This window comes from Oryza sativa, chromosome 3 (genome assembly GCF_034140825.1).
Source record: "Oryza sativa Japonica Group chromosome 3, ASM3414082v1".
Taxonomy (NCBI): Eukaryota; Viridiplantae; Streptophyta; class Magnoliopsida; order Poales; family Poaceae; genus Oryza; species Oryza sativa.
In genome coordinates this window covers 6849682-6868546 of record NC_089037.1, presented here as the reverse complement: position 1 = coordinate 6868546, position 18865 = coordinate 6849682, and the positions used below count along the sequence as shown (strand labels likewise).

Here is an 18865-nt window from a genome sequence, read left to right as displayed (position 1 = left end):
ATCTAAGAATATAAGAGATTTTGCCCATGTCATTTGAATAACCATGGGATAATAGATCTGGCATTAAGGAATTTATCCTTAAATTTATCTCCATGATATTCTCATGAACTTCTGCATCTTGCCTCACAAAATGAGGTTGTAATAGACATCTCTCAATTGTTTTTTAATCTTTATGGCGTGTTGAAATAAATGAATTGGAAACCATGGAAGTGAAAATGAAACTCAATTTATGTTTCTGTTTAATTTCACGTGGCTCTCGAGAATATATTTTGACACAATTGAGAAATTTTGCATTGAAAGAATGTAAATTGTGAAAACGTGCATTGCACGTGCACGATTACTAGTTATATAAATATGAATGGGCAGTAACAAGGTCATTTCAATGCCTACTCTTACTAACAGGTTATGCAAGCACTCAGAGTCATGCGAAGCGCGACTAGGTGGCTAGTATAAGTGAGTTGTACTCTACTTGTTGGTGCAAAATGGAAGAGAGGAGTGGACGAGCTATTTATAGCGTTAGATGACTTGAGAGAGTGGATGTTCTTAAGGGAATATTCTCCTCCAACTCCTTTCAAGCCTCCATATGTCCTCCAACCATCATTAGATGTTGGTTTCTTGCCTTGGGAACTGTGCCACCGTCGTCGCCACATGGAAGCTGGGCGCGAGGGGAGCCACCCCTGGTTCGGCCAAACCTTGGCCAAGCTATCTCGCACCACCTTCACATGGGTCACTGCCCGGTGGGCCCTCATGACGGTACACAGTGGTTGGCCTCAAATATGTTGATTTTACTCTGGTTTGTGCCCCCCCCCAAAAAAAAAAAATCCATTAACTCGTATCTGATTGTCTGGAGGTGTATTTTGTCGCATGTTGGGTGTGTTTTCTCAATAATTCACCTGCATACGAATATTCACCAAGACTTGTAGAAATGGTTAGTAATAACCACAACCTCTAAGTTTGGTAGGTATTCCATTTTTATTTTCTTTCATTTGCTTTTATGCATGAAGTGACGGTCAAATTTGGTATTTAAGGACCGTCAACAAGGCGCTCCTCAGCTATGTTATTTGTTGTTGCCATGTCTTTGCCCTTGAGGTTGACATGGTTGGATGTACTAGAGGTAAAGCCTATCCTTCAACATATTGACATGTTACACTAAGTTAATATATGTCATAAAATAAGTATTTTAAGATCAAAATATCAAATAGAGAAAAAGGTATGTCCTACCTTCATACAATTGATCCAAGCACTCAAACAATGGGAAACTTTTGTTCTCATGCCTCTTCAACTTCTGATCTTCCTATATATTTATAGAAGGGTCAAGATTACTGATGCACAAGATTAAATTCTGAATTCAAAATAAGTACAATCTAGCCTCGATGATCGCTTCCCATTTTTCAAATGTGGTTTTAATCATCGACACATTTTGGTCCCAAGAAAAGCCACCACGACTTTGAATGGATTTAATTGCTTTGAAGTCTTTCTTCGGTTGGGTTTATTTGTCCTGTATTTGAGCCTCTCGGTAAATTTAGCTTCTTGGAATAACTTGTTGAAATCCATCACTATTTTATTCAAGCCCTCTATACACCAACTATTTTGCCCTCGATAATGAGAGACGTTGTACTCCATAAGTAGATCCACCAATGCATTCTCATATTTCAATGTTCACCTTGCTCTTTGAGCCATCTGATCTATAACAGATCACAAGAAATGTTGAACGAAGATATTGTTCATGATATAATAACATATTCAAATAATCTAGAACATCAACACATTCAAAATAATTCAAAACATCAAGATATATTCAAATAATGTGGAACATATCCAAACATGTTTGCTTTATTACAAATAATAAAAAGTTCAACATGAAAAGAAAATCACACTACGCTTGAGATGTTCAAGTGTTATGAGAATTCAAGAAGCTCTTCTTTGCACCCTACGCTCTCTCATTCTTCGGTGGTCAGCCCACATATTCTTTGCAATCTTGTCCCTTAGCTTATTTCCCAAGTGTCTTTGACTATTCATTGGTGCTACATCATCTCCATATAAGTCCACTCATGTACTGGAACAAGTTTCTTCTGAACTAACCACTTATCATCACCTTTTTGGCTCCTGATTATGTTATGGAGGACTATTGCAACTGCAAGGATTATCACTTGGGTTGCGATTGGATAAAATGTTGCAACTTCTAGGATTGGAAATCACATCTTCAGGATTCCAATAACACGCTCTATGTGGTTGCGTAACTTGAGGCCGGAGTTGAAGGCTGAGTGGATTGAGCTCGATATTTACCCCCAAAAAATGTGACATCTCTAGCCCACATTACCTTTTCGTCGGAATGGGCCGAAAACGCCTGGAAATATAATAGGTTACGGCCCATCCAAGCAGCGTTTTGAGTTTATCCTTGGAAAAAAATTATGGGCCTGTAACTTATACCGGTTTTGGGCCAAATACAGGCCTTCCAAGCAGGCCCTTGGAGTAAGACATTTTTTTAGGACTAGTAATGCACGTGCAAGGCACGTTTTTACAATGTATATTTTAAAAAGTAAAAGTATGGGGAAAAACAGTGCCATATTCATACACTTAACTCCAGAAACATGACACACTGAATTCAGATACATTCCATGTAGTTCATAAAAAAAAGATACATTCCATGTTCAACCTTAAATGGTAATAGGAGTATATTCCATGTTCAGACACTAAACCCACACAAATCTTACATCGACTGGTGAATTTCTAAACTTCCAGTACTTGAGCTATAAGAAATTCATAACATTAATTAGCTCACAGCAAATTAAAACATTGAACAATATTTAGATGTTTGTCGAAGTTCAGATTCTTAATTCAGATACTCCTACATCATAAGGACAAGTCGAAAACTAATATGCCAAATGCTCAGAAAATAATATAAGAAATGTTCAAACACTAACCTGGCAAATGTTCGACATCTATAGTGCACACGTTTGAGGTATATATAAAGAATTTGTCATCAGCACGACAGAAAATTAGAACTTTTTTTTTGGAGGACACAACATGAGATGTGATTGACAATTTTTTGCTCCCAGGAAATTTGTACTGAAATTGTTAAAAATAAAAGTGTTCCACATTTCTAAAGGCTGTCAGGAATTATTAACTCAGTACATAACCAATAGTTCACAGGGAAACTATGCATGTTTATGTTGAATAGAAACAATACATTACACTACACAGGATGCCATATAATGCGAGGCCAATTTCAGAATGTTGTCAACCAAGTTCTTGAGCAATGCAAGCCCAAGTTCAGACCATGTAAAACTAAATTCAAATTCATATATAAAGTTGTATGGCACACAAAGACCATAAAGCCTCCTGATTTTGGTTGGAGCAACAACAAACATGGTTGGGTAGAGTTCAGCGAGCAGACAAAATGAACTTGTTACAGTAATCGCTTCAGTAAAATGTTCAGGTTGGGGTTATAGCACATTTTGTGCTTCAAAATAAAATATATTTTTTATCTTTAACAAAAGTTCATCTGTTTGGAGAATATATTTGTCCTTGGATCTACCCAAAACAAAATTTGAAGCATTAGGACAAAATCACCAAAACTTGTCAAATCACCAGCAGCTGCTAGCTAGGAGCATATAAGCCTTGGTAATGAAAAAGTAAACACTCAAATTCCTAGCCCAGAAAAAGGAAGAAGTTATTCCTATTCAGAATCAGAGTTGTTCCATGCCTTTACCCTTGCATACACTAAGCTGAGTTTCTCTAATAAGTTTATAGTACACAAAAATATATGCATGTACCCTTATCTGACCAGTGACCAATAAGTAGTAACCATAGTAAAAATAGTAAAAACTTAAAGCAAAGAAATAATTCTGCATATATTAATATTACCTTTTTGTTGTGCCTATGGAGTATATTAATTCATATATATCAACCAAAGGCCAATCAATGAAAAATAAAATAACAAAATCCCCTTGACCTTCCTCATAGAGCATCTTAAAGCCAAAAGCCATCTGACAAGGGCCTATAAAAATGCCTTCCATCCTGTTCACCTATCTTCAGCATATCTGTATAAGCTTGTATCATGGCCGTTTTATAGTATGCCTAGCTAAAGAAATCAAATGGTGGATTGCAGTATCACATTAAATCAGAAATTAAGATTTGCTTTTTATTAGGCTAAGAAAAATAAAATATAAACATTTCATGTTCCCAGGAATAATCAATGAAACCAACTTTTCAACTTCAACCGCATCCTTGAGTAGCAAAAATGTTGTATCCTCCATTTTTGTGCAAATTAGCTTTCTTTGCCAGAGGTAAAAAAGAATGGTTTGTTATAACAAGGAAAATTGAACCAAATGGGAGAAAGAATTAAAACCGGCAAATACCCATTATACTGATCAGCTGCACACTGGCTCTTGCCTAGCACCCGTCCGGCCAGCCACCGCCTGATGCATCACCGTCTAACCAGTCATGCATTGATCTAAATTAGACAACAGAAAAAAGGAAGGTAACACACATGAACTGCTATATCACAGAGTACTCAGGTTAGATAATCACTTTGTGAATGACTGAACATATATATAATTTATTCATGGATGAAGGCTCACAATAATCTGTGCTCAAGAACTAAAGTACTAAACAAATGAATCTATGAATTCTCAAAAGTGAGTCGATCCCCTTAATCTGATCGAACTTGAACAATTCTCAAACCTGTACAATAAAATTTCTGTATAAAATAATCTGGAAGAGATTCAGCATGGCAACTACAAGTCTACAATGTTAGTCTGTATGGAGCAACACCAATCACCTTGATAGGATATAGCCTGCAATGATGCACATATGGATCGATAAGAACCGAATCACACCATTAAGAGGAGAGATTTAATATATGTGCATACCCTTCAGCTGAATAAGAAAATCCACACAGAAGACTAATGGGGATTCAGAAGAGTCAATTTGAGTGTCTCACTCGATCTCAGGAGCAGAAGAAATTTTGACTTACAGCTAGAAGTACCTGCGGTCTACTATGCCCCTCGTGTCAGCGGCAAGACCGGAGGTGCGACCGAAGGCTGGACCAGCGGAGAGCAATGGAGCAGCGGCGCTGGCGGAAGGCTGGACCACCGGTCAGCGACGGGGCTGTGGCACCAACGAAACCCTAGACCAGCGGGCCCGATTGCGGTGGCGACGACGGAGCCGCCCCGGAGGCAGCGACACCTACGGAGCCCTCGGCCGCTGGTGCGCTGATTGCAACGGCGTGGGGCTACCTGGCTTATAAAGGAGGGAACGCGAACCTCGGCGCTAGTCCGGCGGTGCAGTGGTGCGTCCTCGCTGTTCCGTTGCGAGGATGAGGGAGGTCCGGCATTGCGATGGTGCATCGTCGCTGGCCTGGCGGTGCGGGACGCGTCGGCCCTGGCCCGGCGGTCCGTCGTCGCTGGGCCGTCGCGAGGAGAGGATGAGGGAGGATGCGCGCGGGGAGCGAGGCACGGAGAGAGTAGGCAGAGTCATCGCGGTGGGGATTTTCACGGCGGAGTCAGCGCGTGGGGGCAAAATCGCCGGTGGGTTTTGCGTGGAGGAGATAGAGCTACGGTGTACAGCGGACGGATGAGATTAGATGAGACGTGGATGAACGGTAAAGATTGATTCGGATGATTTCACCTGTAGGATTGCAAGGAGACAACTCCTGCTTTTTATATTAGTATAGAAATATGGTATGCATGGGTGATTACCTGCAGATGAAGATCCTTTACCATAAATACAAAGTATTGTGTGTATGGTAAAATGATTTTTTAAGTGCAAAATGAGTCTTATGCTTTAGTGTTTTGCATCAAAATTATATTTGAACGGCCGAGATTACCCACAATGCCACACCCGCTATATCTATTTGGATCTCGTTTCCACTCAAGTACAAGAACAAGCGGTTGACATGTTGAACTCCACAAATGAATTTTGTGGTCCATTGATGTGGAAGAGCACGTATTGATGTGTCCCCGTTGGCAAGTGCATATATGGTAGAACTCTGAAATTGATCAAAAGATATAGTAGTTCTAAAAATATAGCAACCTAATATAATATAGAAGAAATATGAGTACCATGAGCCGTCATGTACTAAATTTTATATTTTAGGATGAAAGGGGTTATAATTCATAATAGTACTGTAGGAGCACAGACGTTGTTGACCGATGTTCAGCAAGTTACCTACCTCTCCACCGAATTAGCCAACTCTGTCTTCTACCAAATTATTTGATGCTTATATCAGTGGTATATTTATGTCCCAGTTACAACTCCTTTAACTCCTACCCATAGGTTTGGATGAGGGCAGTTCATAGTTCATACATGTCTTGCAATATGGGCCTCATCTGGTCAAACAGTAGATGGGCCTCATACGTGTCTTGCAATATGGGCCTCATCTAGGATGGACGCGCTGCACAAGGAAACAAACACGGCCCTCCGACAGGTGAGCGTCCGGCACTCCGGCCCACGAGAAGTGCTGAAATGATCGCGCTACGCTTCCTTGATACGCGCGGTCCGTGCGCGTGCGGTGTTGCGGTTTGGCAGAAAATATTTTGTGCCACGAACGGAGGAGCCTATCCCTGCAGACCAATGCGCAGGTAAAAACGTTCGATGGGCGAGCCCGAGTTTGTCGATCAATGAAAAAAGCACGATAGGTTTGACCCAAATTAATAACGCCATAGGTGTAAAATTAAATTAATGATATGGTTTGACCTTCGGTTTCGATTTGCATGTAGATTTCTTCTCTGGATTAGCAACTGGGTTTTAGCACAATCGATTGACCTGTCGATGATCCCCCGGGTAATCAGGGGTCCTGGGGCTTTGGGCCTGTGTGTGTCCGTGCTCCTGCTCCAAGCGTACTACGTCCAAAACCTAAGCACTCCCGGAAGACAAGGAGGAAGTAACTCGAGATGTCCCGAGCTTATATATCGTAGCTAGCTAGTGGTGTTTGACGAACCGTCCATCGATCGTGGCTGCGTCTGTATTTGTAAACTGCAGGGTACGCGTCATATACTCTTACCTAGCTAGTTACTCCAGTTATTAGTCCCACCAACTAGACCAAGTTCGGCAGTTCGCTCGTTTATAATTGTTGAGCTGGTACTATTAGGCGCGGAGAGAACAAAATAATTGCAATGTCGTTTATCTTAAGTTTACAATATATGTACTCTTATACTGGTTAATGGAACGTTGGCTATACTTAACTAGTACTCCTCCATTAGAGGACAAATGGCCATGCTGGTCACCATTTTAGTAGTTGTACGTGCTGTGGTAGGTACTCCAGGTTATTTAGCAGCTACGGCTACCAGAGTAGAGATCGACCAGGCGCTGCTACAGTAACGACAAAATTAAGCACGAAATAAGGAAAAAGATAAGCTACTTTACTAGGAACAACGAAGATCTCTAGACTGCACGAGGCGCCTCACCTTCACTAGTGTAGTCACTACTATACTCTGATCGCAAGACCTGCCCTCTGTTAATGCGCGCATTGCTTTGTGCTCAACGACGCACCTCGCCTCAAGCTAAGTTAGCACTCCATCAAATCACGCAACGAGGTTACGATTTTCACGGATACTGTGCAGGAGCGGAACGCTGGAACGAGACGAACGGGAAGTGCAAGAAAAATAATTCAGAAAAAACGCAACAGTGCAGTTCTATAGTACTACTACTACTACTACTACTGCTGCTGCTGCTGCTGCTGCTGCTGCTGCAGAAGTAGACTTGTAGTGGGCTGCCACTTTAAGTTTTGTAGAGCCCAACCCATCCCCACATCGCCGCACCACGCTTCCTCCTCGGCGGCCGCGCCGAATGAGCGGTCGGTCGCGGCACTGATCGGCGACAAATATTTCGCACCGTTTTGGGGGGCCGAATCATGGGCACCGCATCATGATCCACCATGAATAGAATCGCCTCGTCTCCCGGCTGCCCGCTGTTCCAGCTTGCTCGCTTCCACAGCCCCCCCACACACACCGACCTGCCAATTTACGCATCATGGATGTCCCGCTTCGATCGAGCGAGCGAGCGAAGGTGGCGACCACGACGCTGCCAGTACAGTGCGAATATACGCGAGTGCGCGGTTCACAGGGTCAGGAGTTCACTGTGTGCCGCGCGGGTGCGACACAGCGACATCGTGATCCCAGAATCCGGGGTTTGCTCGATCGTGGGTCCGATTGCTCGTGAGGCTGGCCCGGCTGTTTGTTTGTTGTTGCGCGCACGGTCGTAACCCCATGCTTGCGCAGCACTTCACGTCCGGTTTTTTCTTCTTTTTTTTTTGCCGTCGCGTGGGTTAAATTAAACAAAGACGTTGCTTAGCTTTGGCTGGGATGAGAACCGCAGCCGGAGCGTGAGGAGAAAGTTTTCTCCAACTTTTCTCTCTCTCTCTTTTTTTTTTTTACAGCACGGACGATCTGCGTGCCGTGCTGGATTGCTGGTAGCGCGGTATAGGACAAGACAGAAAAAAACGCCTACGGTACCGTGCTTCTCCTACCCAAGCCCACCGGCAAAAAATCCGGTTCACCAGTGCCGTGCACTAGTTTACCATGTTTGATGTACTGTAGCTGACCGGTGGAACCCACTTCCAGAACAGGCGCTACTAGTGTTTTGCTCCGCGTTCTTCCATGATACGGAAAGCTGCGTAGTTTATCCTTTGCATCTACTGTACTGCAGATATTGCACGGTTTTCCTGAAATCGCAGAATCACAGTAGTGCAGTACGCGGGCCCTATATGTCAGTGTTAAAAACGGTTTTAGGAAGGGTTGATATGATTATCAGTCCAGCTCTTAATTGCAGACATTGCTAAACTCTACATTCAGCGTACTACTTCCCCTTCCCTCGATGGAAAAATCTCTCCATATACACTTGTTATCCTTTTGGCTGGTTAGTTGGTGTGGATCAGCCGCCGTAGATTTCCCCAAAAGACATTGTTAAGCTAGGCATTTAAAATTGATGCACTCCTCTTTAAGCATGTGTGAGGCCAGGCACTCGTGAATTTTATACGTACATAGCGACACATGTGCATGTTCGTAGTCGTAGTAGCTATCTTTTCTATTGCCATACGATCGCACCGATTGGAACTATCTGATGAGGGCATATGTAACGGTAAAAGCTACACTATCATATAAGCGACACTAGATTTTTCTCAATTTATTGCCGAGAGGTTAGTCGCTTCCACTTTAGCTCACCTCATTTTTTTTTTCTGAACCACATTTTTCCGTGTTATTGGCGCGCGCTCTCTCTCTCTTCATCGTAAAAAACTACTTGTAGTCAATGCCTACAAGGTTTCCTTCAATCACCCGAATGGATTTCTCTCAGTATTCTTAGTCGATTCCTAATACTTAAGTATAGCTACGAGCTAAATAATCATCGGTGCATAACCTTAATTTTAAAGGTGTACCCATATGATGGTAGCTTTAAACCTAAAAGTAACCATTGATGATGGATTCTATGTCCGTTTGCCATAGAGGCTAGAGAAGAGGGAGAGAGAGCAAAATCAATGTTAGCACAAGCATTGACCTATGCCACCATGTAAGGTTCCACGTTAGAAAGTTGTTGTGAGCCTATGACAAGCATTTTTTCTTTGGCCATGGAGTCGATATAAGAAGTAGAGACATGCATTTATTTATTTGTTTTTTCTTGAAAAATCAAGGCTTTGATATTCTCTAGCTCCATGGCTCCATTAAAGAGCCACCGCTCATCATATAATAATCTAGCATCGGGTTGTCTAAAAAGTCTAAAACTTAAGCTTTTTGGAATATAAAGAGTGAATAGCAGTTTTAATTTTGGACCACCATTTGTCTCAACTTTTCACTTTGGACCAGGTAATTTATTTTTGTCCTAATATAGACCATCCCATATATATTTTTTAGCACATCAATGACCCCAAGCACATTAATTTCATACTTCCAGTGCGCCAGTAAACTCCATTACTCATGCGCAAGCCATATCTTTACTGGAGGAGTGGTTTGACAAGGCTAGATAATAGAGTTGGCGTGGTCCAAAGGAAAAAAAAATGTAACATTAACTAATCCAAGTGAAAACAACAGTTAAAGATATGGTCTAAAGTGAATTTTAGCTATATAGGTCGCCCAAACTGTAATTCTCAAAAATTAGAATAAAATCCCACAAGATTTATTTTACAAATAAAAGTCGTACATTAATCAGAATAGATTGGATAAATTGGGGTGTAGTGGGTTTGGATAAAGTGTAAACTTTGATAACATATGAAGTTGAGGTTAAATTATCTGGTATAAATCCAGTGCTGTAATGTACTAGGGGGGGGGGGGGCTCACTTCTCCCCTTCCTCCTCCCCTTCTTTTCCTACTACAGTATACCAAAAAAAATTTAAAAAAAACAAAAAGTTAGAAAATTTATCTATAAAAAATTTGAATTCAAATTTAAATTTGAATCGGGTATGTAAACTTTTGACTTATAAACTTTGTGTCTATAAACTTTAGATGTATAGAAATACTATATATAGAAAATATTTGAATTCAAATTCAATTTTGAATCGGATATAATTCAAATTTGAATCGGGTATATAAACTTTAGATGTATAGAAATACTATATATGAAAAATATTTGAATTCAAATTCAAATTTGAATCGGATATAATTCAAATTCAAATTTGAATCGGATATATAAACTTTAGGTGTATAGAAATACTATATATAAAAAAACAATTGAATTTAAATTCAAATTTGAATCGGATATATAAACTTTTGGTCTGAGGTGTATAAACTTTAGTTGTATAAATGTAATAAAATAGGAAAATAACGCGGTGTCAAAAAAAGTAAGGTAGAGGGAGGGGGAGGCCTACCCGATCGCTCTGGGCTAGCATTTCCGGTACTACAGTGCATTTCTCGTTTCCCTGTACAGCTCATTCTTCCATTCAGTAAGGTGGTGACAGGCAATACTGGGCCACAATCATCCTCGGGCCTTCACTAAATCCTCCTACATGTACACAAATATGAGTTTGTTTTTGTACATCCCTGTACCACCAATGATTCGGTGAACCCGTGCCCCATGCGTTGTTTCTGTACCACGCGAGAAACCGATGTTGGCTCAGCTACTCACCTCTCTCTTTCTCACTTTTGATGAAAGTGTGAAACACACACAAAGAGATGATGAACTGACGGAGAATGAAAATGAACACTTGTATTTCACGCTGCAAACCAGCGCGCACAACATAAACACTTGGGGGCTGTTCACTTTGATGAAAAAAAAACCTTATTAAATTTTGGTATTATTAAAATTTTGGTATAGTTGCCAAAATTTTCGCAACTTACCAAAATTTTGGTATGATTTCTTATATAGTTGTCAAATTTTGGCAACAAACTAAATATAGCAACTTTTTGATAATTTTATCAAAATTTGGTAAGATTGAAAATAACATCACAGTGAACAGGCTCTTGTATTTCACTTTTGGCACCACACCACATACACCACCACTCCGTCCTGTTCGGCTGCACGACCCGGCCAAGACGGTCTGCAACCATGTCTTCACCCTCATGCGAGGCAAATATTACTGCATGAAGAGCTCCACTAACTGACGCGCATACAGGCAAGATTTTCTCCAATTAATCCTGCTTGACTGCTCTTATCTGATGACCACGCACAACACCTGCTAGTTGATCCACTCTTCACGCCATGCATCCGTGCTTCACTTGGCCACAGTGTCAAGCCAACGTGCACCTACGGGCTGCCGGCATGCACTCTAATCAAACTAACTTATGCACACACGTACACTACGGAATAACTCACACAGTAAACAACAAGATTAAGTCTAACAACCGAAACAGAAAGAACACGCCCATATATCCCACGCCGCCCACCGAAACTCGGACACCCACTCCGCCACCGCCACCGCCTCATCCATGGCACTGGCTGGCTCCATGGCCGCCGCCGCCGCCACCTCCACCCTTCTCCTCCTCCTCCTCCTCCTCCTCCTCGCCACCGCCACCCATGGCGCCGCGGCCGACACAGTCTCGTCCCCCGCCTCCCCTGAAGCGGCCGCACTCCTCAACCTCTCCGCCGCGCTCGGTGATCCCTCGGGCTACCTCTCCACGCACTGGACGCACGACACCGCGTTCTGCTCGTGGCCGCGCCTCTCCTGCGACGCCGACGGCTCCCGCGTCCTCTCGCTCGACCTCTCCGGCCTCAACCTCTCCGGCCCGATCCCCGCCGCGGCGCTCTCCTCCCTCTCGCACCTCCAGTCACTCAACCTCTCCAACAACATCCTCAACTCCACCTTCCCGGAGGGCCTCATCGCCAGCCTCAAGAACCTTCGCGTTCTCGATTTCTACAACAACAACCTCACCGGCGCTCTCCCGGCCGCGCTCCCCAACCTCACCAACCTTGTTCACCTCCACCTCGGCGGCAATTTCTTCTTCGGCAGCATCCCCAGGTCGTACGGGCAGTGGAGCCGGATCAAGTACCTGGCTCTCTCCGGCAATGAGCTCACCGGGGAGATACCGCCGGAGCTCGGCAACCTGACGACGCTCAGGGAACTGTACCTCGGCTACTTCAACAGCTTCACCGGCGGGATACCGCCGGAGCTCGGGAGGCTGAAGGAGCTCGTGCGGCTCGACATGGCGAACTGCGGGATCTCCGGTGTGGTCCCGCCGGAGGTGGCGAACCTGACGTCGCTCGACACTCTGTTTCTTCAGATCAACGCTCTCTCCGGGCGGCTGCCGCCGGAGATTGGCGCAATGGGGGCGCTGAAATCGCTCGACCTGTCGAACAACCTGTTCGTCGGGGAGATCCCCGCGAGCTTCGCGTCGCTCAAGAACCTGACGCTGCTGAACCTCTTCCGGAATCGCCTCGCCGGCGAGATTCCCGAGTTTGTCGGCGACCTGCCGAACCTCGAGGTGCTGCAGCTGTGGGAGAACAACTTCACCGGTGGAGTGCCGGCTCAGCTCGGCGTGGCAGCCACCAGGCTGAGGATCGTCGATGTGAGCACGAACAGGCTAACCGGCGTTCTACCAACAGAGCTCTGCGCCGGCAAGCGGCTGGAGACGTTCATTGCGCTGGGGAACTCACTGTTCGGCAGCATTCCCGACGGGCTCGCCGGGTGCCCGTCGTTGACGAGGCTTCGTCTTGGAGAGAATTATCTGAACGGGACGATACCGGCGAAGATGTTTACATTGCAGAACCTGACGCAGATCGAGCTGCACGATAATTTGCTCTCCGGCGAGCTCCGGCTGGACGCCGGCGTGGTGTCACCATCAATAGGAGAGCTGAGCTTGTATAACAATCGGTTGTCCGGTCCGGTGCCGGTGGGGATCGGTGGTCTCGTCGGGCTGCAGAAGTTGCTGGTCGCCGGGAACCGGTTGTCCGGCGAACTCCCTCGTGAGATTGGGAAGCTGCAACAGCTTTCAAAGGCGGACTTATCTGGGAACCTGATCTCCGGGGAGATACCTCCGGCGATCGCCGGATGCCGGCTGCTCACCTTCCTCGACCTCTCTGGCAACAGGCTCTCCGGCAGAATCCCGCCGGCGCTCGCCGGGCTACGAATCCTCAACTATCTCAATCTGTCCCACAACGCGCTCGACGGGGAGATTCCACCTGCTATCGCCGGAATGCAGAGCCTAACAGCCGTCGACTTCTCCGACAACAATCTCTCCGGCGAGGTCCCGGCGACCGGCCAGTTCGCCTACTTCAACGCCACGTCGTTCGCCGGTAACCCAGGCCTCTGCGGCGCCTTCCTCTCCCCGTGCCGCTCCCACGGCGTCGCCACGACGTCGACCTTCGGCTCCCTCTCGTCGGCGTCGAAGCTGCTCCTCGTGCTCGGCCTCCTCGCGCTGTCCATCGTGTTCGCCGGCGCGGCGGTGCTGAAGGCGCGGTCGCTGAAGCGGTCCGCCGAGGCGCGCGCGTGGCGGCTCACGGCGTTCCAGCGCCTCGACTTCGCCGTGGACGACGTGCTGGACTGCCTCAAGGAGGAGAACGTGATCGGCAAGGGCGGGTCAGGGATCGTGTACAAGGGCGCGATGCCCGGCGGCGCGGTGGTGGCCGTGAAGCGGCTCCCGGCCATGGGGCGCTCCGGCGCGGCGCACGACGACTACGGCTTCTCGGCGGAGATACAGACGCTGGGGCGCATCCGGCACCGACACATCGTGCGCCTGCTCGGGTTCGCCGCCAACCGGGAGACGAACCTGCTGGTGTACGAGTACATGCCGAACGGCAGCCTCGGCGAGGTGCTCCACGGCAAGAAGGGCGGCCACCTGCAGTGGGCGACGCGGTACAAGATCGCCGTGGAGGCCGCCAAGGGCCTCTGCTACCTGCACCACGACTGCTCGCCGCCGATCCTGCACCGCGACGTCAAGTCCAACAACATCCTCCTCGACGCCGAGTTCGAGGCGCACGTCGCCGACTTCGGCCTCGCCAAGTTCCTCCGCGGCAATGCCGGTGGCTCCGAGTGCATGTCCGCGATCGCCGGCTCCTACGGCTACATTGCTCCCGGTATGTATGAGTGTACCCCCTCTGCCCCCTACAAATTTTCAGCTCATTCTGTTGACTGTACCCGGTTGCTACTAGTACTACTATCCACCATCATTTCCAGTGTTGAAAAAATCATGCATCACAAAGTGCAGAAAAGGCCCAAAATTGCTAGTACTAGTCCTGTCCTGCTCATGGCAAATGTTACAATGGGGCCTTCATATTTTTCAAACTCACTATCACATTGAAATTTGGAAGAAAATGGTTGGTTTTGGTATGCTCTGATTTGTTTTTTACTGTGCCCCCACACTATCGAGTTGTACATATGCTGGATGTTGTGCCTCTCGTCACTTTGTCGTTTTAATGAATCATCATTGGGAATTGATGGCCTGCGATCTTATGTGGTCTGAGCTGTGTGTTTGCCCTGTGCATCCGCAGAGTACGCCTACACGCTCAAGGTGGACGAGAAGAGCGACGTGTACAGCTTCGGGGTAGTGCTACTGGAGCTCATCGCTGGGCGGAAGCCGGTGGGAGAGTTCGGCGACGGCGTGGACATCGTGCACTGGGTGCGGATGGTGACCGGGTCGAGCAAGGAGGGCGTCACGAAGATCGCCGACCCACGGCTCTCGACGGTGCCCCTCCACGAGCTGACGCACGTCTTCTACGTCGCCATGCTGTGCGTCGCCGAGCAGAGCGTCGAGCGGCCGACGATGCGGGAGGTCGTGCAGATCTTGACCGACCTGCCCGGTACGGCGGCGGCGACGGCCATGGACGCGCCGTCGCACGGGTCGGGGAAAGAGCAAGACCGGAGCGCGGAGATGCAGCAGCAGGACGGGTCACGCGAGTCCCCGCCACAGCAGGATCTCCTTAGCATCTAGAAGCGTGCGTGCATGTCCCCGTTGTACCGGTACTCCGTAGCATCATCCCCTGTACGTCTTGGCGTACTCCTGGACTGTGCTGGTGTCCTGGACTGTGCTGGTGTCCGGGTCCGAGTCCAAGTAGAGGCAAATCTCCAATATTTGCGGTAGTATTGTTAGCTAGATTAAGATTATATTGTTACATAATGGTGGTTGATAAAATCTACTACTAGTAGTATGTAATCTGTCTCCTCTCGTGTACAAAGCAACTACTCCTACTCCAGTCCAGTATATGCCTCTCCAACCAATTGGATTGAGATCGTATCGATCTCGCAACAAAAAAAACACGGACACACATGGCCTATTGGCCAGTGCGTCATACTGTCATCCCTGGCCGCTACTGGAAGCACTGGTCAATACTACTAGTACACCCGTATGGTGCTGTCCCTACCCCTGCTAAAAAATGTCGCAATACAGATCACCCGTGGAGACGTACGTACCTTTGGTCGCTGCTGTATCCCCAGCGTGCTGTGCCGATGGGCGACATGCACACGCAGGCACTCCCAGCTCGTCGTCGTGGTTCGGGTTGGGAAGGGGATAGGACACGCACGGTTTTGCTCCTGCCGCGCGGTGCTCAGGCGTTCCTGGCTCCAGCAGCAAGCAGCAAGCGCGGGGCGCGCGGAGACGTAGTACGGGCAGAGCGGCGACTGGGGAGTGCGTGCACGTGAGTGGTCAATTCCATCGCGGTAGTACACTGATGCACTGCCATGCTCCTCTCGCCTGAAGATGGCAGGCGGGGCAGCGAGCCGGCCAGGACAATGCATGCACGGCGCCATTGCCCACCACCTTGCTGTCATCACCCAAGCAAAGCTTTTTGTGACAGTGTAAGTGGTTCGTTTGATTTTGGAGCCCTGCCATGCCTTCGGCACTGTGCCGCGCATCATAGGATATGCTGCAGATTGCTGCGGCCTAATGATACTGTTGGAGCTAGCGTTCACGCAGGGATGAATGAGAATCGATCGAGAGCTCCCATGCTCATTTTAGTACCTTCTGATAAAAAAAGCGTGCGTGGTGGAAGTGGGACTGATCAGAGTGCGGTTTGGCGTGGGCGATGGACTTGGCTTCGCTGGCTGTGACTACTGACTCAACACGTAGTCGGGAGCTTTCGCTGCATGCAGAGATTGGCGAGGCTGCTGTGATGGCCGTGACCGCGAGGCGCGAGAGTGCGCGCTGCCGCTGTTGCTATCCTGCGGGGATTGGGGAGAGATGTCCGTGCTGTGTGAGGGTGTATGGTCAGATCATTTGTCAATTGTCACAGGTCACACCACGGTTGTAATCGGCGAAGCCACTAGGAGAATCTTCTCGATCATTTTGTCGTGGAAATCTGAGCATCTATCGGCTCATCCCTTTTGATCCACTGTTCATTATCTTTTCTCGACTATGATGTACATCCCTCGTTTTTCAATATAGAGTACTCTCTCTGCCTCATTATAAGTTTATTTTTGCTAGTACTATTTATTCTAAAGAAAATTCATATTTAAAATAATTATTGTATAGGAGTTTATAAAGTAGAAAATAATTACTCCCTCCGCCCTAAAATATAGTTATCTTTTTGGAGTTCAAATTTTATCCCATAATACTTGCCACTTGTTAGTATTATCTGTCACATCAGTTATCTCCAATTCAAATTTTCACCCATTCTGTCCCCACCAAATCTCTTGTTTCTATTCAAATAAGAGGTAATATATTCTTTACTTTTCAAATCTTAATTTGTGCTAAACGACCTAGAAAGACAAGTATTATGAGACGGAGGAAGTACATTGAGAGTAGATAAATTAGGGAATAATTATATTGAGATTTATGGGTTCTAGTCCTTTTATTTTTTGTTGGTACGGGTGGGATGGGTGAAAAATGAATTTATCTTGGGACGAAGGAGTATCTGTAAGATTTTCTTTTCAAATATAGTTATCTCTAACATTTAAATTATACTTCTAAGTTTACTATGTTCATCTGAAAAAATTATCCCAAAATATATCGATTCCTACCTTCATATTTACTCTCGGTCCACGAATCAAGATGTTTTATCCCTTAATAAATAAATAGTTCTTACTCGATTATAACTAACCACCAATACCATTTTTTATTAATAACGGGTACTATATATTTTTCTCACCACTAAATCTTAATTTGACTCGGGATGTTTCATCGGGATACTTTACACGAAAAGATACGACAATCCTCTCGCTAGAAAAAGACTGCGTAATCTGATTTAAAGACAAACTTTTTCACCTATGTCTCATATTTAACATCATTGAGTTCTATTTAGAAAATAGAATATAATTGTATAAATATAAAAACTATCTAAGAGGAGAGGGTATCAAATTTTAAGTTATAGATATCCACATGTCACAATCTTCATGCCAACTTGAAATGCATCCCGGTGGAACTCACGGCTAGCCGTTGTATATTCCATCGAGATTAGTTGTGTACACTAGACTAAGGACATGTCATTTAATTATTATTATTATTATTATTATTATTATTATTATTATTATTATTATTATTATTATTATTATTATTATTATTATTATTATTATTATTACATTTTGCAAATCATGCCATATATACTTATCCTACCAGTTCATGGCATACTCTCGTGTCATGCCACACTTTGCTTAGAGAGGAGTATTTTTACCCGGCATCTACATCCAATCGAATATATGCAGTTTTACATAATTTTAAATGATTGTTCATTTAAAATTTCTATAGGATTGTTCATTCTAAAGGAATTTAGAATGATAGGATATGATTAATCATATCCTTATTTGTTTCAAAAACCTTCGTAGAAATAATTTTATAAGATTAAAATTCTTACGTTTTTCTTACAAATCAGATTGACCTAGGAGTAAGTGTTTGCAAACCAAGGATGTACGTATATACTAGCAAAGTGGCAAAATTATCAAAGCTTATGCAACGCAAAGGTCTACTCGTACCCGTGGACGTATGCCCAGCCCGGAGAGTCCATGCATGTAAGACGATGTGATATGGGATCAACATGCATGTATGCAATGAGTCGTCGGCTCGCCAAGTTAATTATCATCACATGGGGAGAAGGGGCAAACATGCACGTACGGGTAAAGGGTGAAAAGGACCGTGATGGCGATGAGATTCTTGTAGTCCTGACGCGGAAGAGAAGCGGCAAGGAAAAGATGAATGGATCGATGGACCGGACCGGACGGGGGCTTGTGCCTGTGGCGCTAGCTAGCCGCATCGCGTGGCTTTGCCATCTGTGTGTGTTCTCCCCTCGTGTAGTCGAGTCGTTTCGCTGTCTGCCAGCCCTAGCTAGCTAGGCAGCGCGTACGACGACGCCGTGACCGTGAATAGGCGTGAAGCACCGCAGCACAGCACCTGAGGCGAACGGTACAGCTAGCTAGCGTTGGAGTAAGAGTATCCTAAATTCGTCCGTGTCTAGGACTTTGGCGTGTTAGACGTACGGGTCAAATACAAATATAGTGATAAGATATATATCTTAGGGATATAATTCTAGAGATAAATATTCTAGAGATAAATCTACTCTTACTTGTATTATGCTT

At 45.5% G+C, this 18865-nt stretch overlaps 1 protein-coding gene and 1 long non-coding RNA gene across 2 annotated transcripts; one reads left to right on the top strand and one right to left on the bottom strand.

The window, feature by feature from the left end:
- Positions 1–4541: 4541 nt before the first annotated feature.
- Positions 4542–5521, bottom strand: LOC9272583 (uncharacterized). Its single transcript, XR_001544196.3, has 2 exons — positions 4979–5521; positions 4542–4799 (listed from the first exon to the last, which is right to left on the bottom strand). It is a non-coding gene; the product is annotated as an uncharacterized lncRNA (long non-coding RNA).
- A 6226-nt stretch (positions 5522–11747) lies between these two features.
- On the top strand, positions 11748–15560 carry LOC4332141 (leucine-rich repeat receptor-like serine/threonine-protein kinase BAM1). Its single transcript, XM_015775378.3, has 2 exons — positions 11748–14439; positions 14854–15560. The coding sequence occupies exons 1-2, from the start codon at positions 11856–11858 to the stop codon at positions 15291–15293; spliced, it is 3024 nt and encodes a 1007-aa protein (XP_015630864.1). The 5' UTR covers positions 11748–11855; the 3' UTR covers positions 15294–15560.
- Positions 15561–18865: the final 3305 nt, after the last annotated feature.

What these genes read in the sequence shown, in the direction of transcription:
- LOC4332141 (XM_015775378.3), top strand. Translation starts at nt 11,856, where the DNA reads ATGGCACTGGCTGGCTCCATGGCCGCCGCCGCCGCCACCTCCACCCTT. An exon ending in CTACGGCTACATTGCTCCCG is followed by an intron (nt 14,440 to 14,853) that starts GTATGTATGAGT and finishes GTGCATCCGCAG; the next exon opens with AGTACGCCTACACGCTCAAG.